At 43.4% G+C, this 24,579-nt stretch overlaps 1 protein-coding gene across 1 annotated transcript; it reads left to right on the top strand.

Moving 5' to 3' along the window:
- Positions 1 to 1,845: 1,845 nt before the first annotated feature.
- On the top strand, positions 1,846 to 23,801 carry LOC144791873 (gastrokine-1-like). Its single transcript, XM_078666658.1, has 6 exons — positions 1,846 to 2,094; positions 4,497 to 4,550; positions 7,381 to 7,491; positions 7,813 to 7,908; positions 15,414 to 15,537; positions 23,043 to 23,801. The coding sequence occupies exons 1-6, from the start codon at positions 2,083 to 2,085 to the stop codon at positions 23,111 to 23,113; spliced, it is 468 nt and encodes a 155-aa protein (XP_078522784.1). The 5' UTR covers positions 1,846 to 2,082; the 3' UTR covers positions 23,114 to 23,801.
- Positions 23,802 to 24,579: the final 778 nt, after the last annotated feature.

Below are 24,579 nucleotides of genomic sequence, written 5' to 3'. Positions count from 1 at the left end.
ACTCGATGCCTCAATGCGATGTGACGATCCAAGACGATGCGTGGGTTCTTGCAGCTGCACAGCAGGTCTTGCGTCGGAATCAGTGCGGTGATCTCGGACTTCTGAGACCGGTGCACTCGATGCGGCATGCGGCGATTTCTTGAGCCGCGGCAGGTACTATATTGGTTTCTTGCCGATACATCGGAAACAGGCACGTATGCATCATGCTTCTTGTTGTTGTGTTGCTTTTCGAGCTCCCAATAGCCAGAACAACCTCTAGAGGTCTAGAACAGCTACAGGACCTCTTGGCAGGTCAGTACTCCCAGCAAATGAAGTTCAGGGGAATCCTTGTGTCCCTGAGACTTCAGAACAGGAGTCAAGCTCTTTTTCAAGGCCTTGAAGATCTTCTTTAAGCAGGGGACACAGCAAATAGGAAAGTCCTTTTCCCTCTCCTTGGCGGAAAGTAGCCACTTCAGGCCAACCCCAGACAGCATAAGCACAAGGGCAGTACGCCTCCTCAGTTTCTCCAACTCTTCTCCTTGGCAAATGTTTCTCTTGATTTCCCAGAAGTGATCTAAAAATCTGAGGTCTGGGCCCCTCTTTTTATACAGCAAAAACCTTTGTTCTCTGGTGGCAAGGAAGTCCCGTGCTCAGTCAAAACCAGTTCGGTCCTCTCTGGTGCAGCTTCCGGACAAGAGGTGGAGACAGCATTGTGGAAGGCAGACCAGGCTCATTCAGGTGAAAAGAATCTCCTCCCCCTTCTTTAAATGCAGCTCAGGTCCATTCAGCCCAAGCGATGACTCATCCAGACTCTCTGGAGCCACTGCACCTCCCCATCCCCTGTTATCCCAAAGCCAGACAGTTAATACACATCCTAGCAGAGGCACACTGGATGGCTAAGCAAGAGAATACCTACTGTCTAAAAGTGGTATTTTCAAACACAGAATGCAAAAATCACCCTCACTAAAAGATGCATTTGAACATTCTTAGTTCAGGCATACTAAACTTTTTTTCCCTACCTTGTTCCCAGGGGAATGTATGTTTATAAGATGTTATAAGCTAACTCCCCATTTTATCCTATGAGAACAGACAGTCTTGCAATTGTGAAAAACAAAATTGCCAGTATTTCACTATCAGGACATGCCACACACACCAGGGCATGCCCTACCTTTGACATACACTGCACCCTGCCCATATGGGTACCTTAGGCCTACCTTAAGGGGTGACTAACATGTAAGATAAGGGAAGGTTAGGACCTGGCAAGTGGGTGCACTTGCCAATACAACATGGCATTACCAGACTGCACACAGGCTCTGCCATGGCAGGCCTGAGACCTTGTTGCAAGGCTGCTTGTGTAGGTAGCACAATTAGTGCTGTAAGCATACTAGCAGCATTTGATTTAAAGGCCCTGGGAAAACACAGTGCACTGTACTAGGGACTGACTAGTAAATCAAATGACTAGTAAATCAAATATGCCAATCATGGAACCACCAATCCATGGCATTCATTTACAAAGGGAGCACTTGAGCTTTGGTACTGAACCCCAGTGGCAAAGTGCCCAAAGCATCTAGAACAGCAAAACAAAGTCCAACACACAGCAAAAACACAGGCGGCAAAGGCAAAAATACAGGGGAAACCCACGGCAATGATGCCAGGTCTAACCCTACCCTAAGACCCATGAAAGGATCATGCCATACAATCACCCAGTGCTATATGCGGCTGATACATTACAAGCAGCTCCAGGATACCTTTTGGTTTCCAGCCAAACCCTAAATATGAGTGAGTGGACTTTCTTCACCTGTGCTAAGTGTTCAAAGGTGAGCCCATTTATCAGTCACAGAAAAGGAACAACCACTAGATAGTGAGTGGAATATTTGTGTGAAGGTCACTGATATTATTTCTCCTGATAGACTTAATAGTAATAGATGATAAAATAAATCAATACTCACAACTGGGCGGACTGTACAAATAATGCCGACTCTTATGTCTGTTGGACAAGCTTCCATCACATGTTTATTCTAAGGCTCTATATATAGAAGGCTGTTGGGACACAGCTTTGTCACCCAGCTGTCTCACGTTGCCGTACAAGAAAATCCCTTGAAGATGAAGACTCTGGTAAGTACGCGTGCTCCCTTCCCCTGCCTCATCCAGGCTATCTAGCTAAGTGATTGCCTTATCCATTGATCAGTATGTGCTCACTTGTCACATGACTGGCTCAGCCCTGCTAACCATACTGTCATGCATCGGTTTGTATGTAAGTTTCCAGTTGATACGTGTTCACTCGGTGTTACAGGTATTTAACAGTCAAGCCTTACGTGGCACCACTGGGATTTCAGACATAAGCCAACAGCATGACTGACTCTACCAAGGGGGACAAGTAACCAAAATTAGCATTAGCAACAATGTTCAAAGCAGTCCCACACTGCTGGTGGTAGCAGCTAGAATGGACCTCTCACCCCAGTGGCATAACGGAACTTGAGCCCCCCCCTGAAAAGTATATAGAGAAGCCCCTGTACTCTAGAACCAAGTAGGAGCTCTCAGCCCCCGCTTTACGCAGTGCCGGAGGGGGCCCCCTTGAACTCAGGCCTGCCCCTGCACTGCAGGTATGGGGGCTATTGTTTCCCTACTATCCAACCCATGTGGGTTTTAATGAGACCTGGCTACCATCCAGCCCTGAAAGCAGCTCTCTGGCCTGCAGTCTACTTTGAAAATAGCAGAGTGGAAGAATGGTCAGTGTGGTATTGACTGCGCCTTGGTATTGACTGCGCCTTTTCTCTCTTGGCTTCTCAAAGATTAGACTACAGTGTGACTGACTGCCCCAGGCCTGTTGAGAAACCCTGTGATCTTCTGGTAAACTATCCTGGGTCTGAAAGATCTGGCTATTTCCTGAGTAACAAAACGTGTGTGATTCAAAGCTTTGCCTTAATTTGCATCAAGGGGGCCTTCTATTGGTGGTGCCTAAGTGTTTCAATCAAACCACCTGTGGGTTTTGATGCAGATCCCTATCTAAAAACATTAGTAAAGCGAGATTTGCGCCAAAAACCTATGCTTCCTTGATACAGGTCTAAACACATTTTTGTTTATTACTCCTAGTTTTTCCAGCTTTGCACATACACTGCATTGTATAGCACACATAAGAAGGGGGCAAAGCCTTAGAGCATATTTTTTGTACTGGAAGACACCCCTTCCAGTACGAAACCTATGGTTCAGAGAATGCACACACCCTTGCACTATAGTGCTAGGGTGTCTGCATTGGTGCATGGCTGCTAAAAACTTGTTAGCCTGAGGGAGATAAAAAATTAGCCATATCTTTTTTTTATGACTCCTCCATCCCTCGTTATGATCACCATGGGGACCAGATCTTCTCCCATTTCCGTGGGCACCCTCTACCCAGGTAAATCATTTTTTCCGCCAACATGCACCAGTCTATGTCATTTTACCACTCTGCCTTGGTCGGCGAGTCCTCTTGCAAACCCACTTACACGCTATGTTTTTCTTGGCCACTGATAAACCTAGTGATAGCCAGAGTTTGTTATACCTGGGCGGTGGGTCATCCCCTCATATGTGTTTGAGACAGGTTTGGGCCGAATCCGGTATTATGTTCCCCAGGATCTCTCCCACTACTTTCTGTAGTTCTAACCAGAAGGGCCGTATCACAGGGCAGGACCATAGGGTGTGAAAGAATGTGCCCCTCTTCCCACATCTCCATAGACAGAGGTTGTGTGGGCTGTGGCCCATGGCGTGTATGCCGATGTGGGAATAATATAAACAATATAATATACATAAGTGAACAAGACGAAAGCCCGACTTGATAGCCACCTCCTTAAAGGTCCTCACAGATTCCTCCCACTCGCCATCCCCAACATCTCCAATATCAGCCTCCCATTTAGAACTCAGATGGATAAGGGGGTCCAGAGAATTGTTCATACGTTTTTATAGATGAGCGAGATGGTCTTTTTCGACAAAGGTTCCGTGAGGGCATGGTCCTCCAGGAGTGAGGCATCTTCAATAAAGGTATGTTTAGGTATATGTGTCAACAATGTGTGTCGGAGCTGGATGTATTTGAAAGGCTGAGCATAGAGTCACCCTTCCATACGTTCCCTAGGGTGGATGTGCAAATATGGTTTCATTCTGTGAAACCACTCAGTTTCCCCACCACTGGACCATAGGTGGGTCATCTCCATTGGTTTCACCTTCCATCCCAGATGGGCCATCGCCTCCCTCCAGACCCACGCCACTGTTAAAGTTTGAGGCAAAAAAGAGCCATATCTTAGTACATGTGACGCCATTTTTTTCTCTCCATTTGATACAATGCAGTGCAGCAACTTTGGTACAGTATTGCCTTTCACTCAAAAATAGTTAATCTGGGCCTTTGTGTTTATGCCATGCCCAGTATCACTCAGGACCATTCCAGCTTGATTACACTTCAGCAAACTGAGGCCCAAAGTACACATTGGTGTGCTCAAGATACAGAGAATCATTGACAATTGCTCACATATATCACTTTTTTATTTTAGGTCCTGGCCATTGCTCTTTTGGGAGTATTCCAGACAGAGACAGCCCCAAATAAGGTAAGTCATATCATAAATAAGTTGTTTGTGGGTGGTGCCGATCTCACATTAGACAAATTTGGTGATTGGAGAATGGGCAATACCAAATCCAGTGTAAAGGATTTCAGAGGCCCAGGAAAATCACATTTTGCCATTTGGGTTCTCCCTTCCCTCTTCTAACTAAGACTTTTTTAGGTCTTTTTTGTAGTCTAGATTCCTTTTCCGGTTATATGTGTAGCTTCAATAAGGCAGTTGCCAGCAGTGGCCTTAAATAGCGGAGGACCACAGCACCATGACCTGACTCTGTCCCTCTGTCTCTGTATTACTACACTTCTCTCTCTCTCTCTCTCACTTTCTCTCTCTCTGCATCCCTCTCTATCTATTGTTCTCTCAGGCTTGGCTCAGTGACATAGCAAAAGGGACCTGCCAGGGTCAGGCTGGAAGAGAGACGTTATCTGTTGTGTCAAATCCAATTTAAGATTTTTGTGGGTCTCATTAGGAGGGACACATAGACTCATCTGTTAACAGAGGAGCATTGCCTCACTGCTCAGAGCCAGCAGATGATAAATAAAAGGACAATAAAACATTGTTATTATACTTTTATATATCACTGTCTGACTGAACACTGAAGCCGATGGAGTAGTCTAGGCCAAGGCCGGGCTAGACTGTTGCAGGGAGGAGGACTGGTGGGCACTTGCTAGTGAGCATGTCAGTTTGGCCGGCCATCTTAGGACAGCCAAACAGACATGCGCACTTATATTTCTCCAACCCAGCTGCGCTGCTATGCTAGGTGGAGAAAAGGCACAGGTTCCCTGTGCCTCAGCGAGCATCAGACTAGCCCATTCAGGCCAATCCTAGAGATTTTCTCATACTAGGTATAGTATGAGAGCAGCGTCTGGTTTGGGTGGGGAGCCTGTGCTTTGTGGCCCATGGACTGACTGGAGAGGAGGAGCACAGAGACGACTGGCAGCTGCAGCTGTAGTGGCAGTTAAGTCAGTCTTTTTATTTATTTTTGTTTGCCCCACACCATCCCCCACCTCCCACGCTGCCCGACCACTTTAGACAGGCGGCAGCCGCCAAGGCATATATTTAAAAGTGCTAAGAAATAAAACAGGCATTGAAGACATGGAATGTCTCCCCACATACTCAAAAGAATGGGTATACTGGAAGATTTGGGAACTTTGCAAAATATAGGGTATGTTTCAGTTCTTTCAGGAACATGTTATGTTATAAACATATGAACTACTCAAAAAAATGTTTATGCAGAATCATGGATTTGTAAAGTGTGCACAGCAAAACATAATTACCACTTGACACTAGAACATGTCTTCACCCCTTCAAATCACGGGGTGGAGCCTCCTAAAACAGTTTATGTGAGTGTAAGGTCACTACTAGTGGTGGAGATCAACCTACCAGAAAGTATAGGTGAAATTATTATTATTTATTAATTAAAAAAGACTTTTAATATTTTAAGATATAGTCTAAATGTCAGATAATGTTAACTAGGTATTATTACCCTAGAACTAAGACAATAAAATATAGCAGCACATTACCTTATCAGATTAAATGTGAATTAAAATGTAATTACTTTAATATAATATATATGTTAAAATATCTATGGCAATATTTTTTTACAAACAATTGCACTAATATTTTTTATATATATATACATATTTAAAAATATATATGTATATACAAACATATATGCATATAAATGTGTTAACAGATATTAAACGTTTCAATTTTTATATAAAATTAACTTTTTTATTCAGTTTTAAATAGAAAGTTAAATCATAATATATATATAGCGCTAAAATTTGATTAATTTAATAGATAAATATTTTGCTTTAAAATTAAATAATAGATTTCATTTTGAAAAATAAATTAAACTTTTATAGACCTCATCTTAGTTCTGCTAAATGAGCATTTCGCCTGGGTGTATCCTTCTGCCCTCAAGGAAGTGGATCCATTAGAATGTAGTAGGGGCTATTATCACCTGGAAAATAAACTCATCTGTCACACTTTTTGGAAAATTCAATAATCTAGCACGTTCATTAATTCTATACGAAACACATTCTTTTTTATTACAAATGAGTTGCTACGGTCACCACTGGAGGAGCAACCATTTGGAACCGTCGTAGCGACCTTTTACAAGCATCAGTCCACAGATAAGATTCACCATACCCAGCAACTCGAGGTGGTTTGGCAAAAGCCAATGGTTCTGGCTTATAACTGAAAATGTCCTCCATACCTATTGGTTTTGCAAAGGCTTGCTTTCAATTGAGTGCTACATGTAGTGAGGACTGATCACTGTTAGAAAAGCTTTAAAAATGCATCACAATCCAAATTAATCATTCCCGTAGGAACAACCATGAAAGAGAAACTAAAAGGTGTTCGATTTGATAAAAGAATATGGGGTGTGTTAGGTATGGTCTTTATAGAAGACCATGCACTAAGAGAAGGTAAAATATTTTCAGTAAAAGACACATTGCATAAAGGCTAAGACAGCACCAGTGCAAACTTCAGTCACTCACACAGAAGAGACAGAGCACAGGGGATACACCTCAAGAAGCATCAGTCACAAATACAACAATCGCATCAGAAGCAGCAGCAGACTCTCTTATTAGGAGGACCTCCCAACCCTGGCTAGCAAGGATACAAATATTACCCCCGCTACCTGTTGCATCATATGTCATATTCACAAAGCTCAGTGTAAAGTGCTGTAACTATCACATGTACCGACCTGAAGGCATCACTTTGACATGGAGAGGTCGCTTCTGCGTATTTGTCTCCTGATGCAATACAATGGTATTTCCCCTGCGGGCACTAAGACAACATATTCTGTCCACAGGCTGTTAGAATCACCGACCCTTCATGGACAGTCGACAAAGAGAACAATGTCGTTAGCGTCAGCCACAACCTTGGATGGCAGTCGTGGGATGCTGTCCTGGACTACAAGACGGTACGTGTGCCAGATGGTGCTGCATGGGGATCTGTCAGAGGAAGATTTACCAGAACATACATGATAATATCCCCGACTTGGGAGGGCGATGCATGCATTTTTAAGCCAGACATATTTTTCTTCTAGGTTCTCCAACTCAAGCATTCCTCCTGTTCAGTGCAAGTAGTGTGGTAATTTAAACTTCCCCACTTTTTCTGAATGTGCCACTTATGTGTTCCTAGATGTGGGAGTATAGACTATACAGGAATATGTATATTCCCTACAGGCCATTATCTCTCAGAAAAGCTAGTGTGATGTAATTTGTGTGTTTTTGCTTTCCAGGGCTTTATCGCCACCAGAATCTTCTCCAGGAAGGCCTGCGTTGTGACCCCGCTGAACAAAGAAGAATTTCCAAGTGCAGAGCTATTCCCTGAGCAGGTAAGGAAGGGCAGAACCTGGGTGGTTGTACGAGCAGCACACACAGGTGGCTTTTGTACTGAACAATCAATAGGATTGGCCTTACGCATCCTCAGAGTTGTCCTTAGCCACAGTGGTGGCTGGTACTATAAATAATTGGTAGGGCAAGCACATCAGTTATTGGAGCCATAAACATAATAAATGTGTTTATAAAACACACTTTCACCCAGAAAGACCTCTTGGTGCTGAATAACAGATGTTTATTGACCCACTGCCCAGCAATGCCTTTAAGGTCAACACTAAAGCTCACAATCATGGCTAATTATAAACAGTGTTCATAATTAACCACAACTGAAAGCTCTGTCATTGAGGCTGAAGGCAGTGCGAGTTACTTACATTGGTTGTCAGTGGGTAATAAATATAAAATTAAAATATGTACTAACCCACCTCAATGCACTGGCTCCCCTCCTCCGGTCCTCTTGCTTCCAGTCCGTCAGCACTGGTCTGAACCAATTTCACTAACCAATCCAGACGTTGCTCTCATGCTGTTGATGTTAAGCAGCATGAGAAGCACGAGGATTGGTTGAAGCGGACTGGCTTAATGCTCCCTCAGGCACTGAGGGCCTGTGCCTGCTCTCCACCCAGCTGTCTGACACAGCTCAGATTGGAGAAGTTTAAAGTCAGAGTGACCGTCTTAAGACAGCCAGCCAAAGTGACATGCGCACTCTAAAATGGAGTGAGCACGACTCCTCGCCTGCCAGTTAGCACCTGTGGCCCCACCCTGCCCTCAAACACGGCTCAGGCTGGGAGCAGTGAAAAATAAAATGGTAATAAATTCATTGTATTACCATTTTATTTTTAACCTCTGCTGCACTTGCAGCAGGGGGAGCGACACTCCTCCGCTCGAATGGAGGGGTCGCTGCTGCTTAGTTATAACTTCCTGACGTTGTTAGGTCAAAGTCTGGTTTTCTTTTATTCTTTCACTCTAGACAAGAAGTTGTCAGTCTTAACCAGGACTCCAATTTAGTTCAAAATAAAAGTAAATGTCAAGAAATGGATACATTTATGGCTTTTATTTCGGTCACATAGCCCATTGGTCTGTGGGTAGATGGCATTGTCATGTTGGTCACCTCAGTACGAGGAGACTGGCACATTAACTTTTATTTTGAGCTGACTGCTGCAAAGAAACTCGAGCCAGTAGAGTGTTTAAAATAATAAAAAGATTATAAGAACTATATATCAGGTCAATTACCATCCCTGGGGAATGGGGTCCACAGGGCCAGGCCCTGTGGCCAACTGTCTGCCATGCACAGCAAAAGGCCCTGTGCAGTGTGGGGTTAGCAGCCTTTGTGGGGGTTCGCCAAAGACCAGGCCTTGTAACCAGCCCAGCACCACGCATGGCCAACAGGCCCTGTGGACTACACCCCCCAACATGCAAGACTGAAGGCCCTGCGTAGCGTAGGGTCGGCTGCATGAGGTGGTTTGGCTGGGCAGGAAGTTGGATTGATTTATGGTAATTAAATATTACATTAAGTTAAAAAAAAACTAGAAATTCACTGGGAAAAAAAGCTTAAAGTATTGGTATAGTTAGGTGAATTTGTAAGTGGAATTAATCCACACCACGAACTGCACTAATGAAAGACCAACGTGTCCACATCCCACACACAGTTGTCCCTGCTTGAGGTACATCTGCATGGGATACACTTGACACATAAGTAAAAGAAAAACCCATAGGTCCAAACTTTGTACACAAATACGACTCATTGCTTCGAGCTGTGCCATATCATCCACATAACTGCCGCCGGTCAGATGAGTGCCGGTGCTACGAGATCAACTAACGCAATGGCCGGCAATCCCGCGCACATGCACAACCCCTGTCACGTGGAACTGTACAATGCATGAATACTGCATCTGTTGGGATCACTGCCACTGGCAGTGTTGCGCATCAGTTACCGTCTGAGTTTCCGTCTTGCGTACGTCACCCGTGTCTAGCCCTGGTTCCACTGTCGATTATGGCTAAGATAAAAGTGACCCCCTGAAACCAGTGGCAGTTCCTAGGACAGGGCAACAATATTTCAAATATTAACAACTCCTAGGCAACTGGATCCCTGTATGATATCAGGTTAAATAACAAACAGGATAATAAACAGAACCTCAGTGTACTAATACACAACCACAAAATTAAAAAAACTTTTCATTTTATTATTGCATGGAAGTTAAAAAATATAAAACAATCTTATTGTCCAACATATGAAAAATAACAATACATGTGAAACAATTGATACATCAAATCATGAAAAGCATAACATGTAAGAATATCAACATTCAATGATAAAATATAATCAATGGTTATAAAAACTGAGTGGGTAGGATGACGATCTCTACGCGCGTTTCGGTGTATCAGACGCCTTCTTCGGGAGAACCCCTTGAAATTTCTAAAAATGTTAAAATATGAAATAGCATCAAAGAGCTAGACGACATTCTGTAAGGAATTGAAGTAACAAGTAAGGGCCATACCATGAAGCTGCGCTCGCATTCATGGGTGAGTAACTACGTTCCTACAGCCACAACTGATTGTCACCCACGGCACAGGTCCCCACACCTTGATGCATCTTGGGTGAATGGTCACATATCCCACCACAACAGTGGACATGTCTGCCTTCGCCTTCACCTGGACTCAGAATGCATGTGCGTTGACCTACACGTGTGTACACACACCTGTGCAAGGTGCGGCAGTCCCATGGGCGAATCTGCTGTGTCATTCGGCAACGTTCCCAAATCAGACATACTTCTGGGGGGAGAGTACACACATGGCAATGTAATACAACATGTGACCTTGTAGGACCCTTTCACCTGCTGACTGTCAGCAGAGCACACAGTTGGCGCAGTTCGATGGTACAGCACTATGCGGATCCCATGGGCTGTGAGTCATGTCCCCTGACACGGGCAAAGAGCAGACGCCAAACATCACATGACTCGTCCAGCAAGGCAAGGTGGGCTGAGACCGTTGCCATCCGTAATGATATGTGTTAATTTTTGCCTCCCCATTTCTTGCACCTCGACTGAAGCATTGGTCTGCATGTTGTGGCCCTTGTCTATCCCGTACCGACATGCATATGCTAATATAGTCTACTCAACTTCACTAGTGTACAACTGTGATGAGTGTTGATTATAATGACAAATCCTGTGCCTCAATGAGCTTTGTCCGTACACAGGGAAGGACTGACTGATGCTTGTACATTGGGATGAGTCCCTATTGACAGATCCACCTCTGTGAGCCCGACATTGTGATTGGGATAGTTGCTGGTAGACCTGTGCTCCTACGTGTCTTCAGCAATGTGAGTATGGTGTCCAACTTCTTGCCATGTAGATCAATGTTATCCATCAAAACAGACTGTGTCCACACAGATGTGTGTGACTAGGTATGCAAAGAGATGTTCTGTTTCCACATGTGATGGGGGACACCACTTCAGGCCTGTCACCGAAGTTGACATTTCTACATGCAGCCCTATGTAATACATGGACGTGTGGCTATGTTGCGGGGTTGCAAGATTGTTGTTCATGTGCAATAAGGCCACAGCTAGTTCACACCTTCAAAGTCATCTAATTGGCAATGTGGCTCAGGGTCAAACATGTGCAACGATGTCATTTACCTTTTAGTGCATTCAATGTCCCTACATTCCTCCATACTTATATACTTGAGTGAACATAGACATGGTTCACCTGTGTTATTTGGAATGTTTTATTCGCATTCTGGGGAGTGTCGGAGCTTGAGCAGTACATGGCCATACAAAGCACACATTATATGGTTGCCCAGTGGTAGGCCAACCAGAGTCGTTGGGGAAATGAAAAGTTAATCTGAAGAGGAAGAGTTCAGTCCGCAGCCAGATTGCTGTCATTGGTAACCAGATATGGCAGTCCATGTCGGGGTCCAGGTGAATGTCGCAGAGTGTTTTGGGGCACTGTGGGAGGTGTTATTCCAGGGCATGATGCAGAGAGCTGAACCAGGCAGGGACAGGCCATATGGCTGGGATGGATGCTACTACCTCCTTTCTCACACAGTCATTACCATCCACATCTTACTCCTCTGATACGTCTTCTGTGTCCGGTGTGTCAGGTGTGTGTGGTGGTGTTATGGCTGCATCACTGTGTGCGACTGACACATCAGGGGGTGAAGGTAGTAGGGCTGCATCACTCTGTGCCAATGACACATCAGGGGCGGAGATGTGTGTGTTGAGGTTCCTGCAGCAGTTATCTGGTACAGGCTCTGCGGCAGCAATGGCAAGATGAGGATCTGCAAGGCATGGAATATCCCAGCTACAGCTCGCTGGTGTTCAGCCGTGGCTGCCATACTTCCAGCCTGTATTGGCTCATGGTCTCCATTGACCTCCCCATCTGTGCCAACTCTGTGCTGTCATCGCTGGAGCCTGTCTAACTAGACAGTTCTTGTATCCGAGTAATGTCCCCAGCAATGTCAGCCAAAGATTGTTGGAGAGCAAGGTGCGGACAGTGGGTGTCGGTTAGGGACTGTAAGTGGTCCCTGATGTGACTCAGACACCCACATCTGGCATTGAGTTTGGCTGCCATGAGGTCGAACCCCACCCGCAGCTGATCAGCCATCTTCTCCTGGCACCCTAACACAAGATGTTGGAATTCCATGTGTTGGTCCTGCGAGACAGCTGTGGTGGTGTGTGCTTCCTGCTGTGTGGTCTGTGCAGGGCGTGGGGTCACCTCAATGCAGCTGGGCTGCCCTGCTCCTGGGGGTGGGGTACGGAGGCTGTCCATTAGCCATTTGAGGGTGTCTGAGCAAATGTGCAGGGTGTCCTCTTCATCATCACTAAAGAGATTTGTGGTCTGCTCTGCAGGAGGTGTTGATTGTCCCTCTCCAATGTAAAGGGGAGATGCAGGTTAAAAGTGTGTCCCATGTATGTTGACGCATTGTAGATGTTTACATACAGCCTGCACGACAACGTACATTGTGACTGTTTTGGTGAAGCTGGATATTTGATGGGAGACCGTGGGCATTACTACTACATGACGGATGTGGGTTGTACTTATCATCTTACAGTGTAATGCAATACCAGATGTGATTGTCCAGTTTCTACGCACATGCAGCACCAGTTGTGTCCTCTGTCTGTGGTGTACGTGTTGCACTTTGTACCACATTGTCGTCAATGTTGATGTGCTGTGATTGCTATGTGTGTGCGCTGCATTGTTGGTGAGTCGCCCCTGCAGCTCTAATTTAGCGGCCCCTTATCCCTTAGAGGTGGTGTGCAATTGACTTGTGTGCTTTTTGGGTGCTGGGATGTTTGCGACTTGGGTAATTTGTGCTCTTGGACAGATGTTGTACTCTTGTGCATTTTTTGTCTGCAGATGTGTTTTTGACGTCATTGGTTGTAGGTGCCTGTGGATGTGTCAGAGTGTGACCTGCTCCTTTACGGATGTGGTCTGCACTCAGCCAACTCAATGTCGTGTCATGCACCATGTCATGTATGTTGACTGCAGCCATGCTATCGATCATGCAGTCTCACTTGCATTGTCAGCGTGGCTCACAGAGCAGCTGCTTTTGTGGATTTGGCACATGTGCATGGGTAGGTTGTGGGGTTGGTGATAGGGAGGTTGGTCCCTTTGTGCACATTGTGGATGGGGGCCTTCTTGGTGTTTCTATGTGTGCTGCAGTGTGCCAAGGGTATCAGGGACATGTTCCACAATCATTGTGCGAGTACAGTGTGCTACACATGATTTTGCATGTGTGCCATTGTGCCCATCTCCCTCCGTCCCCCAGTCCCTGGTCGTTACTCACACTGTTGAGGTTGGGTCAGGTCATGTCGAGCTGTGTCTGGGGTCCCAACTCCTTGCACCGTCTTCACACTGCAGACTGTGGCCACCATTTCCTCCAGCTCATCCAGCTCCTCCTGTGGCGCAGGACTCCTACCTCCAGTCGCCTTTGCTGCCTTCCTGTTGGCGGCGAGATTCTGTTTGGTTTGGCTTTGCACATCATACCAGCACCTCTTGATCTCCTCCATTGCCCTCCTCAACACTCCGACTGCATTCACATAGTTCACGATGGACTGCCATATTTCCGTTTGTGTTGCCAATGACGCAGTGGAGGTGACGAACAGTTGTTGGTAGTGTCCTATCACCTCCGTGACAATGATCCGGTCTTCCTGCGGATTGAACCCCGTCATCCTCATCCTCTTCTTCTTGCCCTTCCCCAACCATGGGGTCCCTGGCTGGTCCTCCATGGGGCCTGTGGGGTTTGGGTTGTCCTCTGCACTCGGTCCGGGTGCACCCATGGTGCTTCGCAGTTTGATTTGGTTTCGGTGGGTTTTGTTGTTGCTTGTATAGTGCATTTTTCCACATGATGTGTGGGAATTGCAGCCCTGTCGCTGGTTGTCACAGATTTTTGTATCGCGATTTGAGGCATTCCAACTTTTTTTGCATTCGTGTTTTGCAATTTTTGTATGTCGCGTTGATTTTTATGTGTTCATTTGGCACGTTATCCTGCTACTATCGCATGGTGCCGCAGGGTTGGGAATACAGCATTAACACATTGCTATTTTGTCGCAATAGGCTGCAATGTGAAGAGTTGCGTTAAGCCAATTTTGCAATGGTTATCACACGTTCTTGAGAATATCCCCCAAAGTGTTCAGTTATTAATAGTACTGCATATATTCGATGCAGTAAGTGTGGTATTAGAATCTCGTCATGGACAATGATTATTAAATGATACAGAAACATTTTAAAGGACAGCTGCATTTGCAGCGTTCTTTCATGTCCATGCATCACGTTCTATGTTCTGACATCATATAAGGGGAGCTCAATATGACGCCCAGTTTGTGTGAAAAGGCCTGTGCCTCTGCCAAAACGTGTCACATTGGCTTAAGTATTGGAATAAACTGTGGTTTGAAAAACTGGTATCCAGTGCTGTGTCAGAGCCTATTTTACCCATAAACAGGTCGTGGTTGGAATATATATATATACTTAGGTAGATAGATAGATTGATAGATAGATAGATAGATAGATAGATAGATAGATAGATAGATAGATAGATAGATAGATAGATAGAAAGATAGATAGATAGATAGATATATAGATATATAGATAGATAGATAGATAGATAGATAGATAGATAGATAGATACATAGATAGATAGATAGATAGATAGATAGATAGATAGATAGATAGATAGATAGATAGATAGATAGATAGATAGATAGATAGATAGATAGATAGATAGATAGATACTAGTCATACCCCACCGTATATGTACTTTGACACTATAAATATGTTCAATATCTTCAAGGTACATCGAAAGTGGAGTTATGAATAGTAAATTTCTACTAACCTTTATACACATAGCTTCATGATGGTTTGGTAGTCAATATTCTGGCTGCAATATTTTTGTAGTATAATATTTGGCACACAACAGTGTCTGACTATTTCAATAGTGAAATGGGTGGATTCAATGTGCCTGGTGGTCCTTTACAGCAGTAATATCTGTTCATCTGTCTCCCTTCCATTAGCCTATTTCCCAGAACCTGAAATACTCTGTCTGGCAAACCCCTGTCAAGAATCTGGCCATTTTTGGGAAGAATATTGAAGTTTTGTGCAACGGAATCCAGACATTCCCAGCAGTGGAGACAGGCGGTGAGTTTGGTTTCAGTTTTTTACAGTTTGTGGGCTGAAGGACTTTGTTTATTGCTTTATGATTTTTTGAGGATTTGTCTAGGAATGGTTGGGGATATATAGAGGCAGTGCTGTCAGGTTGTATTTGACGTTGTGCACAAGATATAGTAGAAGCCATGTTCCTTTCCGTCTCTGATCACCCCCACCAGTAGCCACATACACCTGGATACAAAAGCTAGTGGCACAAGTGGGAAAGGGGAATGGAATAAGTGGCAACACAAAGACACAGGACTCCACCACTCTGCCTCATCACTTGGGATGGTCAATGAGGACTGCAGAATGTAATGGATATCTACAAGACAAGAAATATATGAAATACCTTGTTGTTAAGAATGCAAAGTGAAACTGTAATTGTGAATGAATATATTTTAGCAATATCTTGGTGTAAACAACTCATTGTACTTTAATATGAAACTGGTCATTATTGAAAACTAAACATATGAAAATGAGGTATCTCAAATATATGTGATTTCGAGTACTTCTTCCTATATTTTGAATAAGTACCTCAAGATTCTTCACTGTACGCTCTATTGTGATAGATGAGTTATAGTTTCTACGTGACATCTTGTGCTATAGCATTCCTATATAATTTCTACATGACATTCATATATAGATATGTATATAGTCCATTTTAAGAACACTTCTTTCTTCTTCACAGGCACCCCATAGCAAAATACGCAACCCTTAATCTTAAGAGTTCAGTTACATATTCAAGAAAATAGCTTCAGTTCATTTTCAATGGTATACTTGAAAATCCAAGATGCCTTTGCTCTCCATAGCACATGTAAGAGTTTGTGGCTTGCTGGGAATCAGCCCATTGCTAGCCTATTGCCATAGAGCATGCCCACCTTGCACGCTGTCTCAGCCCAGACAAAGCTGTTCCTCTGTGATGAAAGGAACCTAGCGTGAGCGGGCTTCCAGGCCTGTTAGGACCTCCAGTCCTGCTTCCTGACAATTACTTGAGTCAGTCATGCAGCTGGAGGTGGTTCAGTGGAGAGTGAAAATTGATTACGTTCTAGCAAAGTCCAGCTCATTCTGTCATAGTTTCGAGCACATGATTACAAGTGTGACAGAAATCAGGGACAGATGATTCTTCTATTGAGAAATTTGGAATCGTGTTCTTTGCAGTGCAATACTGACTGGCAGTCACCATACGCAAACATGCTCTGTTATTTTATTTACCTGCTAAACCTAAAACAAGGGATGCCTTTGTCTTTTTGACTTTAATATTAATACTCATTGGTTTTAAAGCATAGCTTACACCGTTCAGCACTTTTTAATTGTTGTATAATGCCCTTTCCAATACAACATACATTTCTTATTAATTTTCAGGAGATTCTAAAAGGATCTTTAAGTGCTAGGCAGTAACATTTTGGGCTAGTAAAGTCTGAGCAATTTATATCCTGGCATGATACTTTTTACTTTTACGAGACAGCATTAAGGTTTATTTTGGCTAGTTATGCCTAACACATATTGCTGGTCAATTGATGACCCTGGTATTATTCCAATGTTGTAAATTATGATGATGCATTAATTATATTTAATAACTCCACCCCCTTGATAATCACAAACCGATGCAGCATTCTCAGAGTACTTACATTCAAATAATAAAATTAAAGCCATTAACAATAGCAAAAATATACCCCCTTGTCTACTTTGCATCATTCATAATGTTGAATATTTATAAAATGCTCACATAAAATGTAAATAGGGCTAGATGAACTTGGGCCCCTAAAAAGTAAATAACGCTACTTACAAAGGTGTTTTTACAGCTCCCTGGTTCGCTAAATAATGTGGTAGCCTTTAATAAAGAGGCCATTGATCTTGATATCAAGACTATAGTGCTCGTTATCAAGAAGCATCAGTTTAGAGATCTGAGACTCAGGTTAAGACACAGCCTTCGTCATCCCGCTCAGAAGTCTTTGAGACCATGACTCATGGGCTGCTCCTCGCCTGTCTCAAACATGAGTAAGGAGTGAGTGGTAAGTCTCCAGATAAGATCATATTATTTTTAGCATATCACCAGCAACAGACCTGTCTAGGTCAAGACATGTAAAAAGTGCAAAGGATACCCCTGCATATGGTCCATATGGTGGGGATTCTTGTGGCTCATGGTCTGAGGTTTCACATACATTCTGATGACACTCAGATCCTCTTTGCTGTTTAGGAATACTTCCCTGATTCCATTATTCTAGTTAGGTTCCAATCACATCTTGCCTTGTTTACCACCATAAAAATCAGAATCTAAAAAAAAAAAAATATATATATATATATATATATATATATATATATATATATATATATATATATATATATATATATATATATATCACAACAGCTTCCCCCATTCAAGAAAGAAGAAAGGGACACAGCGGGGCTCATCTGGATGCTTTATTCACAAGAATTTCTGCATGGCCGCTTTCGGCGCTCAGCCTTTCTCAAATGCCTCAGTCCATTGAAAAGAATACCCTGTAAATGTTCAAAGAGCTCCTCCCACCAAAATAGTGAAGGGCCCAACTGCAACTCGCTGTGCTGACATCCAGTAGTCCCATGCCATGAACTACCGGCCCCATCATGCACCAGGCTGGAATATCACGAGCTGCAGCGGAAGTCTTTAACGGAAATGCTGGTGGAATAAGCGTCCTTGGGTCCCCTACTTCCCACCTCATCACGAAGCGGCACCTCATCTGGAGACACAACTATCATGAATGTGCCTCTCCACACAGTGTTCAACCGCAAATCTGCGGCAACAAATCGGTAACCTCAGGTGAGTAGGGGATCATGGATTTCCGATACCTTGGACACAACTTCAGCTTCCACACGTAGTTTCCACTTGCTGGTGTTTTCCACGACCACTTTCAGGTAGGGTCCCTTTTAGCGCACCACAGACTATGCGCAAAACATCAAAACAGCTTCCCCCATTCAAGAAAGAAGAAAGGGACACAGCGGGGCTCGTCTGGAAGCTTTATTCACAAGAATTTCGGCATGACCGGTTTCGGCGCTCAGCCTTTCTCAAATGCCTCAGTCCATTGAAAAGAATCCCATCTAAATGTTCAAAGAGCCCCTCCCCCTTTGATTGAATTTCACAAAAACTAAAACTGGGTTTAATTCCATCACTGGAAGCAATTGATCCAGAATCTGTTTTATTGATACTTTAGTGGCTCAGATAGGGTTTGGGACGTGTCTTCCTCACACTAGAAACTAGGCTGTCTAATGGGGAAACCCAGGTCATGCTAAACGATGTATGTGTAATGTGGAAGTCTTCAAAGTCTTCCTATGGATAGGTACGTTGTTATTTGAGCTGCTGCTCAATTTTCAATAAACCACAGAGTACCTTGAGATCAATAGATGATCCCAACCTTCAACATATTATTCTTCTAAACTTGTAAGAAATACGTTGAGGCAGCAGAAGCTGTGATATGGATTACGCTACCTACCTTGCCACATTTTATACCCTTATTCAGCAATTTCAAGAGGGAGTTGAAGAAACACTCTTTAACGGTATTGGAAAATGATTCAGTTGTGTGATCTATTACAGGTGACTCCGACATTTTCTATGATGAGAGCTTCTTCTGATCAATGAAAATCATCCCATTCTACTAATTAGCATTATTACTATTACAATGGTGCCCTCGTCCAGTAAGATTACAATAGTGGCCACTCTTTGCAGGATTACAAACATTGACCATGTAACCCTTTCAAAGGTGCACCAAAAGCAATTCCATGAATTGTTTTGTCATTATATAATGCCTGTACACGATTAATGAAATAATATGTATATGAGTAAGTGCCCTCTGGCACAAATGACTTATTATCAGGAATATGTATCCCCAACTAAGCAGGAACTATCATTTAAATATCAGCTTTAAATATGTCTGGCAAATAATCATTGTGGCTTAAAATTCAGCATATTCATTGGTGAAACTGCATTTTTTTCTATCACATACACATTTTCATTTTGAGTGGCAAACCAAAATCCCTCCACACCTTTCAAATGACAATCATGTCATTAAAAAAAAAAAGTCCTTTTTTTCTCCGTAACATATATTCAGATAGATCTTTGATAGAGTGAGAGAGAAAAGACATGGTCACCTTTCAGGCCCCATAGGTAATCTCCATACACATTCAATAGAGTGAGAGAGGAGACAGATGGTTATATTTATGGCCCCACAGGCCACCAAAGTAAGTGTTAGTGTGAGAGTAGATGGTCCAGCCTTTGACTTAGCTGATTGCCCCTCCATGGTTTTGGAAATAAGCACCCCTATTAAAATGTTGAAAAGCGATTATGGCATGTTTAGCATGATCTGACACTCAAATAACAAAAAATAACAGGTGATTTTTAAAAATCAAGTTGTTTTTTTTTAGGAAGAAAGAATCACATGAAATTTGTTCTTTTATATCTCGATGCCCCGTACGTTGCCACAGAGGTTCTGGTCATGTCTGTCAATATCAAAAAATCTTTCATCAACCTAGACTGGTCTTACCCTCATACATTAATGGAGAGGATGGGACGGGGACCTATATTTGTGACGTGGCCCGACTTCTCTATACTCATCCCACAGTGAGAGTTAAAACAGATGGGCGCCTATCGAGTTATCCCTGCTACTATTTGCCATACCGGTGGTACCTTTGGAATGTAGGGCATAAATGAGAACCCACTACATGGGGGGAATAGTTGCAAAGGTATGCGTCGTATCACATTATATGCAGGTGATATGCTGCTCTTCATAAACAATAAACAAGAGCATCAGAAATGCAGGGTGGGCCCCAGTCGTGTATCCGGGCCAGACGCTCACACTGACCGAGCAAAGATACTCCCAATAGAGCAAGAGGCCATTGTGATTCATTGGGGGTGCCAGTAATTCTACATATACTTATACGGACACCCTTTTATTATGTTCATGGATCACAAACCATTGATCCCTTTGTTTCGGGGGTCCTTTTCCTAGCCACCCCCAACGATTGAAAAAATGGATTCTACAGTTGCAGGAATTTAGCTTCATGGTCGAGTACCGGCCAGGCACCGGCAACCTTGTGGACATCTTGTCACACCATGCCCTCTCAGTGAACCCCTTCTGAAGCAAGGTAAGCATGAGACATTGAGGAGTATGTCCGCCTTGTAGTTGACAGTCCAAGTCCATCCCCTTGTCCCTCTAAGAAGTAATGGACGCCATCGGGCATGATGACTGCCTTCAAATTACCATTCAGGCAGTACTGACAGGAGACTGGCAGCCTCACTGATGCCCTTCTGCACATCACACTGAAGAGGTCAGGTCAACACTCCAATGATTGCACCACATATGAAAAGAACTATTCATCACACTGAAAGGCTGCCTCATGCGAGGACCATATATAGTCCTCCAAGCAGACTGAGACAGAAGACTGTCCTCCTAGCTCATGGAGCTCCTCAAGGGGTAGTTAAATCCAAAAACAGGCCGCAGAAACAGGTCTGGTTTCCTGGCCTTGATCAGTGAGTGGAAAAAGTAGTTAGAGACTGTCCTGCCTATCAAGGGACAGGGCAGGCTGAGCCTCCGGCACCCTTCATCACTGAAGAAGGACTTACTGCTCTATCGCAATGAGTCAGTGTAGATTTTGGAAGTCCTGGCGGATAACTTCTCCCGATATCCTGAAGTTGAAATGTGCTGACCACCTCTGTGTCAGAAGTCATCCCTAAAGTCAAAAAAATTATGGCCACTCATTACTTTTTTAAGAAAGTCACACTGACAAAAGCCCACCTTTCAGCGGACATGAGTGGGCTGAATATCTATGCTACAGAAACTTCATACACTGCCGCTTAAGGAAATGATGGCCCCAGGCCAACAAGGAAGTGTAATGTTTTGTGAACACATTGGCAAAGGTCATCTGAATTGCTGTGACTGAAACCAAGAGTATAGAAAATGGCAACTACAATTTCCTATGTGAATATTGGCTTATGCCTCAGCCTATCCCTGGTATTGCCCCAAGCAAGTTGTGTTTTTGGGCAGACTTTAACAGACACCATTACCCATCATCTCCATGTGGGCCGAGCTTTCAAATCCTCCGAACCGTTTTGAACGCGAAGGGCCCGCAACAACCAGTATGCTTCAAACTGAAGGCAACCAAATACCACATTCTCTGGATTGGAGCTATAGTCTTGGTCCAAGCTCAACACCCAGGTGAAAAGTTCTGCCTACCTTTTGAAGCTGCCCCATGGACAATCATAGATATAAAAGGCACAAGGGTTACTGGCAGGAGAGGGGCTGAGACAGTCACCTGGAACGTATCTCAATACAAGAGAGCACCTTGACTACATGATAGTGTAGAATCAGCAGGTGACGCTCTGAACTACACACCCATGAGCAGTCCACCCAGTTCAGGTGAGGCCGCTGATAGTGACACCAATTGCACCCCCATTTCTGACAGGTCACCCCTGACAACATTGGCACCTCCAACCGGAGTACCGTCTCAAAGAGAGCAGAGCTTGGAGATGATCGAACTCCCAGAGACCAATGAGGCCACCCAAGAGTTTATCCAGAGGTGCGGCAGAGATCGGCATCTCCTGAATTCCAACCCCGATCCCTCACAACATTATGTAGACTTTTTGGTTGACTGAAAAATATGATTCAGTGCTGCTAATCCAGGTTTTGTAAGCATGCCTATGACTGTCTTGCATTTCTAGATCTTCAAGCCTACTGACTTTGTGTTATGTATATTCTGTTTTGTTTCATTTAATTGGTTTCAATTCTATGGTGAAGGAGGGATGTAGTGTTGTGTCGGTAGGCAAGCAACACCACGAGGGATGCCCGAGGAAGGGGATTGCAAGTTTTCCAATGTGGTTGTGCTATTAATGGTTTGTCCTAATGTCAGCATCAGGAAGTTAATAAAAGTTACCTGCAAAGATAGGTGTGGTCAGTTCGGCGACCATGAGTTACCAGTCATTCTGTGTCCATGTCTGATTATTTAGTACACCATCCAAAATACCACAGTTTTATCCTAGTATTTCCCATGCATTACAAAAAAAGTAGACACAAATAATGAAACACACATGTTTCTCAAGAACTTCTATGTTGGGGTCCTAGTTAACAGTGTGAAATGTAGAATAATGTTTTGGAATTCTGGACCACTGATCAGTCAGAATATTATATTATTTTGCCCCTTAAGTGGATAATTGCTTTTGCATCACTGTTTCTCCCCACAGGGGCATTATCTTATTTAATACAATGTTACAAGAACAAGGTGGAAATGCAAGAATTTAATTACATAGCTTTCTTTATTAACCCTGTGAATTCATTTGAGGTTTGGTGAACAATTTGTAAGTAAGAATCTCTAGTGGTAATAACTACCAATTGGTCCAATTAAATCTGTGCTGCCATTGTATATTCCTGTGAACTGCACAAACCAAATCACCATTGTGTCTTACAGTCTTGCACTAGCTGTCGTATTCTATAACAACTTCTTCTTTCTTTTCTCTCTGTGTGGTAAACCAGATATCGCGCTCTTCGGCGAGTGTGCCAACTCCATCATCATCACCATCCTGGGAATTCATATCTGCTTCTAGAGAAGAGAGTGTGTAGCACCTGCAGAGTCTTGTCCACCTTTTTATTGCAATGGATTCCCTCACATAACTGTATTTGTTTCCTCAACCCTTAGTATTCTTCTTTGCTGTGCCTACATTCTTAATGCATTTGCAATTAAAGATCTTAAAGAATGTTGAACAATATCTTGGTTTCTTTTGAATTCCAGTTGACAGGCACAATCAGTAGCTGTCCGCGCAGGTAACAGTCTTGGGGCGGTGAGGCAGTGCGAGGGTGGGGTTGTGAAAGGGGAAAACGATGGGATAGGGAATATGAAAAAATTAAAGCCACTTACCTTGCGCTCGCCGTATCGCGACTAAATAAATGAAGAAAGAAAGTGGTTGTATTTATTTATTTATTTTACATTCTCTATCCCATCATTTGTCACGTTCACCCCCTCCGCATCCCCGCCCCCCCCACCACCACCACGTTTACCTGCAATGGACACAATATTCTGCCAGAAAATGCCAGAAAGAATATGACCACTAGATCGATTCTCTTCTAAATTAGAGACTTTGGAATCACAGTCCAGCTCACTAGCAGTTGGTGGTAAGGCTGCATTTTGCAACTCTGCTGCAGGGCACCATTGTCATGTATCTCTCAGTATTCTTGGGAATGTTTTCCTCCAGCTAACAGCTTGAGGAAATCACCTGAATAAAAATGCATAAATCACTGGCAGTATCTCTTTTTTTAATCTAAATATTTTATTGGCATTTTTAATAAAGAGCAACAAAGCAAAATTAAGAAAAACATAGGTTGATATAAGTGACTACAAATAATGAGACATGTATGCAAGCATGGCCATCATATAAAACAAAGCTTATAATTCTTGAGGAAATCACACAGCATCTAAGTCACTTGGAGCTGATGATTGGTGATTGAATGTATGACTAGAGCAAAATAAAATGTGGAAGGATTAAGCGAGGCTGATTCGTGTATGGGATTAGATTTGGGAATGGCTCCTGTGAAGTGTCCCTGGGTAACGTGTATGTAACATACATGTTATAATAAGTGTAGACAACTTAGAGGGTTAAAGAAATGGGAGAGGGAAAGGGAGAGGAGGGAAGAGGGTGTGGGAGAGTCTTGTGAGCCAGTGAAGAATGTATTTAGTCATATCAATAAACAGGGTTATGGTCAAATGATAGGGATTGGTAGGTCACCCATTATGAGGATAAGCTGCGGGTAAAGACATATAGCATTTCCCATATGCATTGTGAGATTATAGGATAGCCTTTATTGAGAGATTGAGTAATATATGTGCTCCTCAATTGGTTAACCCAAGCTCACCAAATATGATAAAATACATTGTTAATGGATTTCCAATCAATTAAAATAACTTTCATGGCACCTGTGAATAGAACATCAAGTACGGTGAGGTCTGAGTCTGAGAGATCAATTGGAGGATCTGCAAAGTATGGACCCAGGATTATAAGTGGAAAGGAAAGTGGGA

The sequence above is a fragment of the Lissotriton helveticus genome, chromosome 11 (genome assembly GCF_964261635.1).
Source record: "Lissotriton helveticus chromosome 11, aLisHel1.1, whole genome shotgun sequence".
In the NCBI taxonomy this organism is placed as follows: Eukaryota; Metazoa; Chordata; class Amphibia; order Caudata; family Salamandridae; genus Lissotriton; species Lissotriton helveticus.
The sequence above is the reverse complement of the archived record's forward strand: the minus strand, read 5'-3'. Positions and strand labels throughout refer to the sequence as shown.

Bases quoted from the DNA above. Each gene is read 5' to 3' on its own strand.
- LOC144791873 (XM_078666658.1), top strand. The intron at 7,909-15,413 runs GTAAGGAAGGGC...CCCTTCCATTAG, and splicing joins CAGAGCTATTCCCTGAGCAG to CCTATTTCCCAGAACCTGAA. The intron at 15,538-23,042 runs GTGAGTTTGGTT...GTGGTAAACCAG, and splicing joins CCCAGCAGTGGAGACAGGCG to ATATCGCGCTCTTCGGCGAG.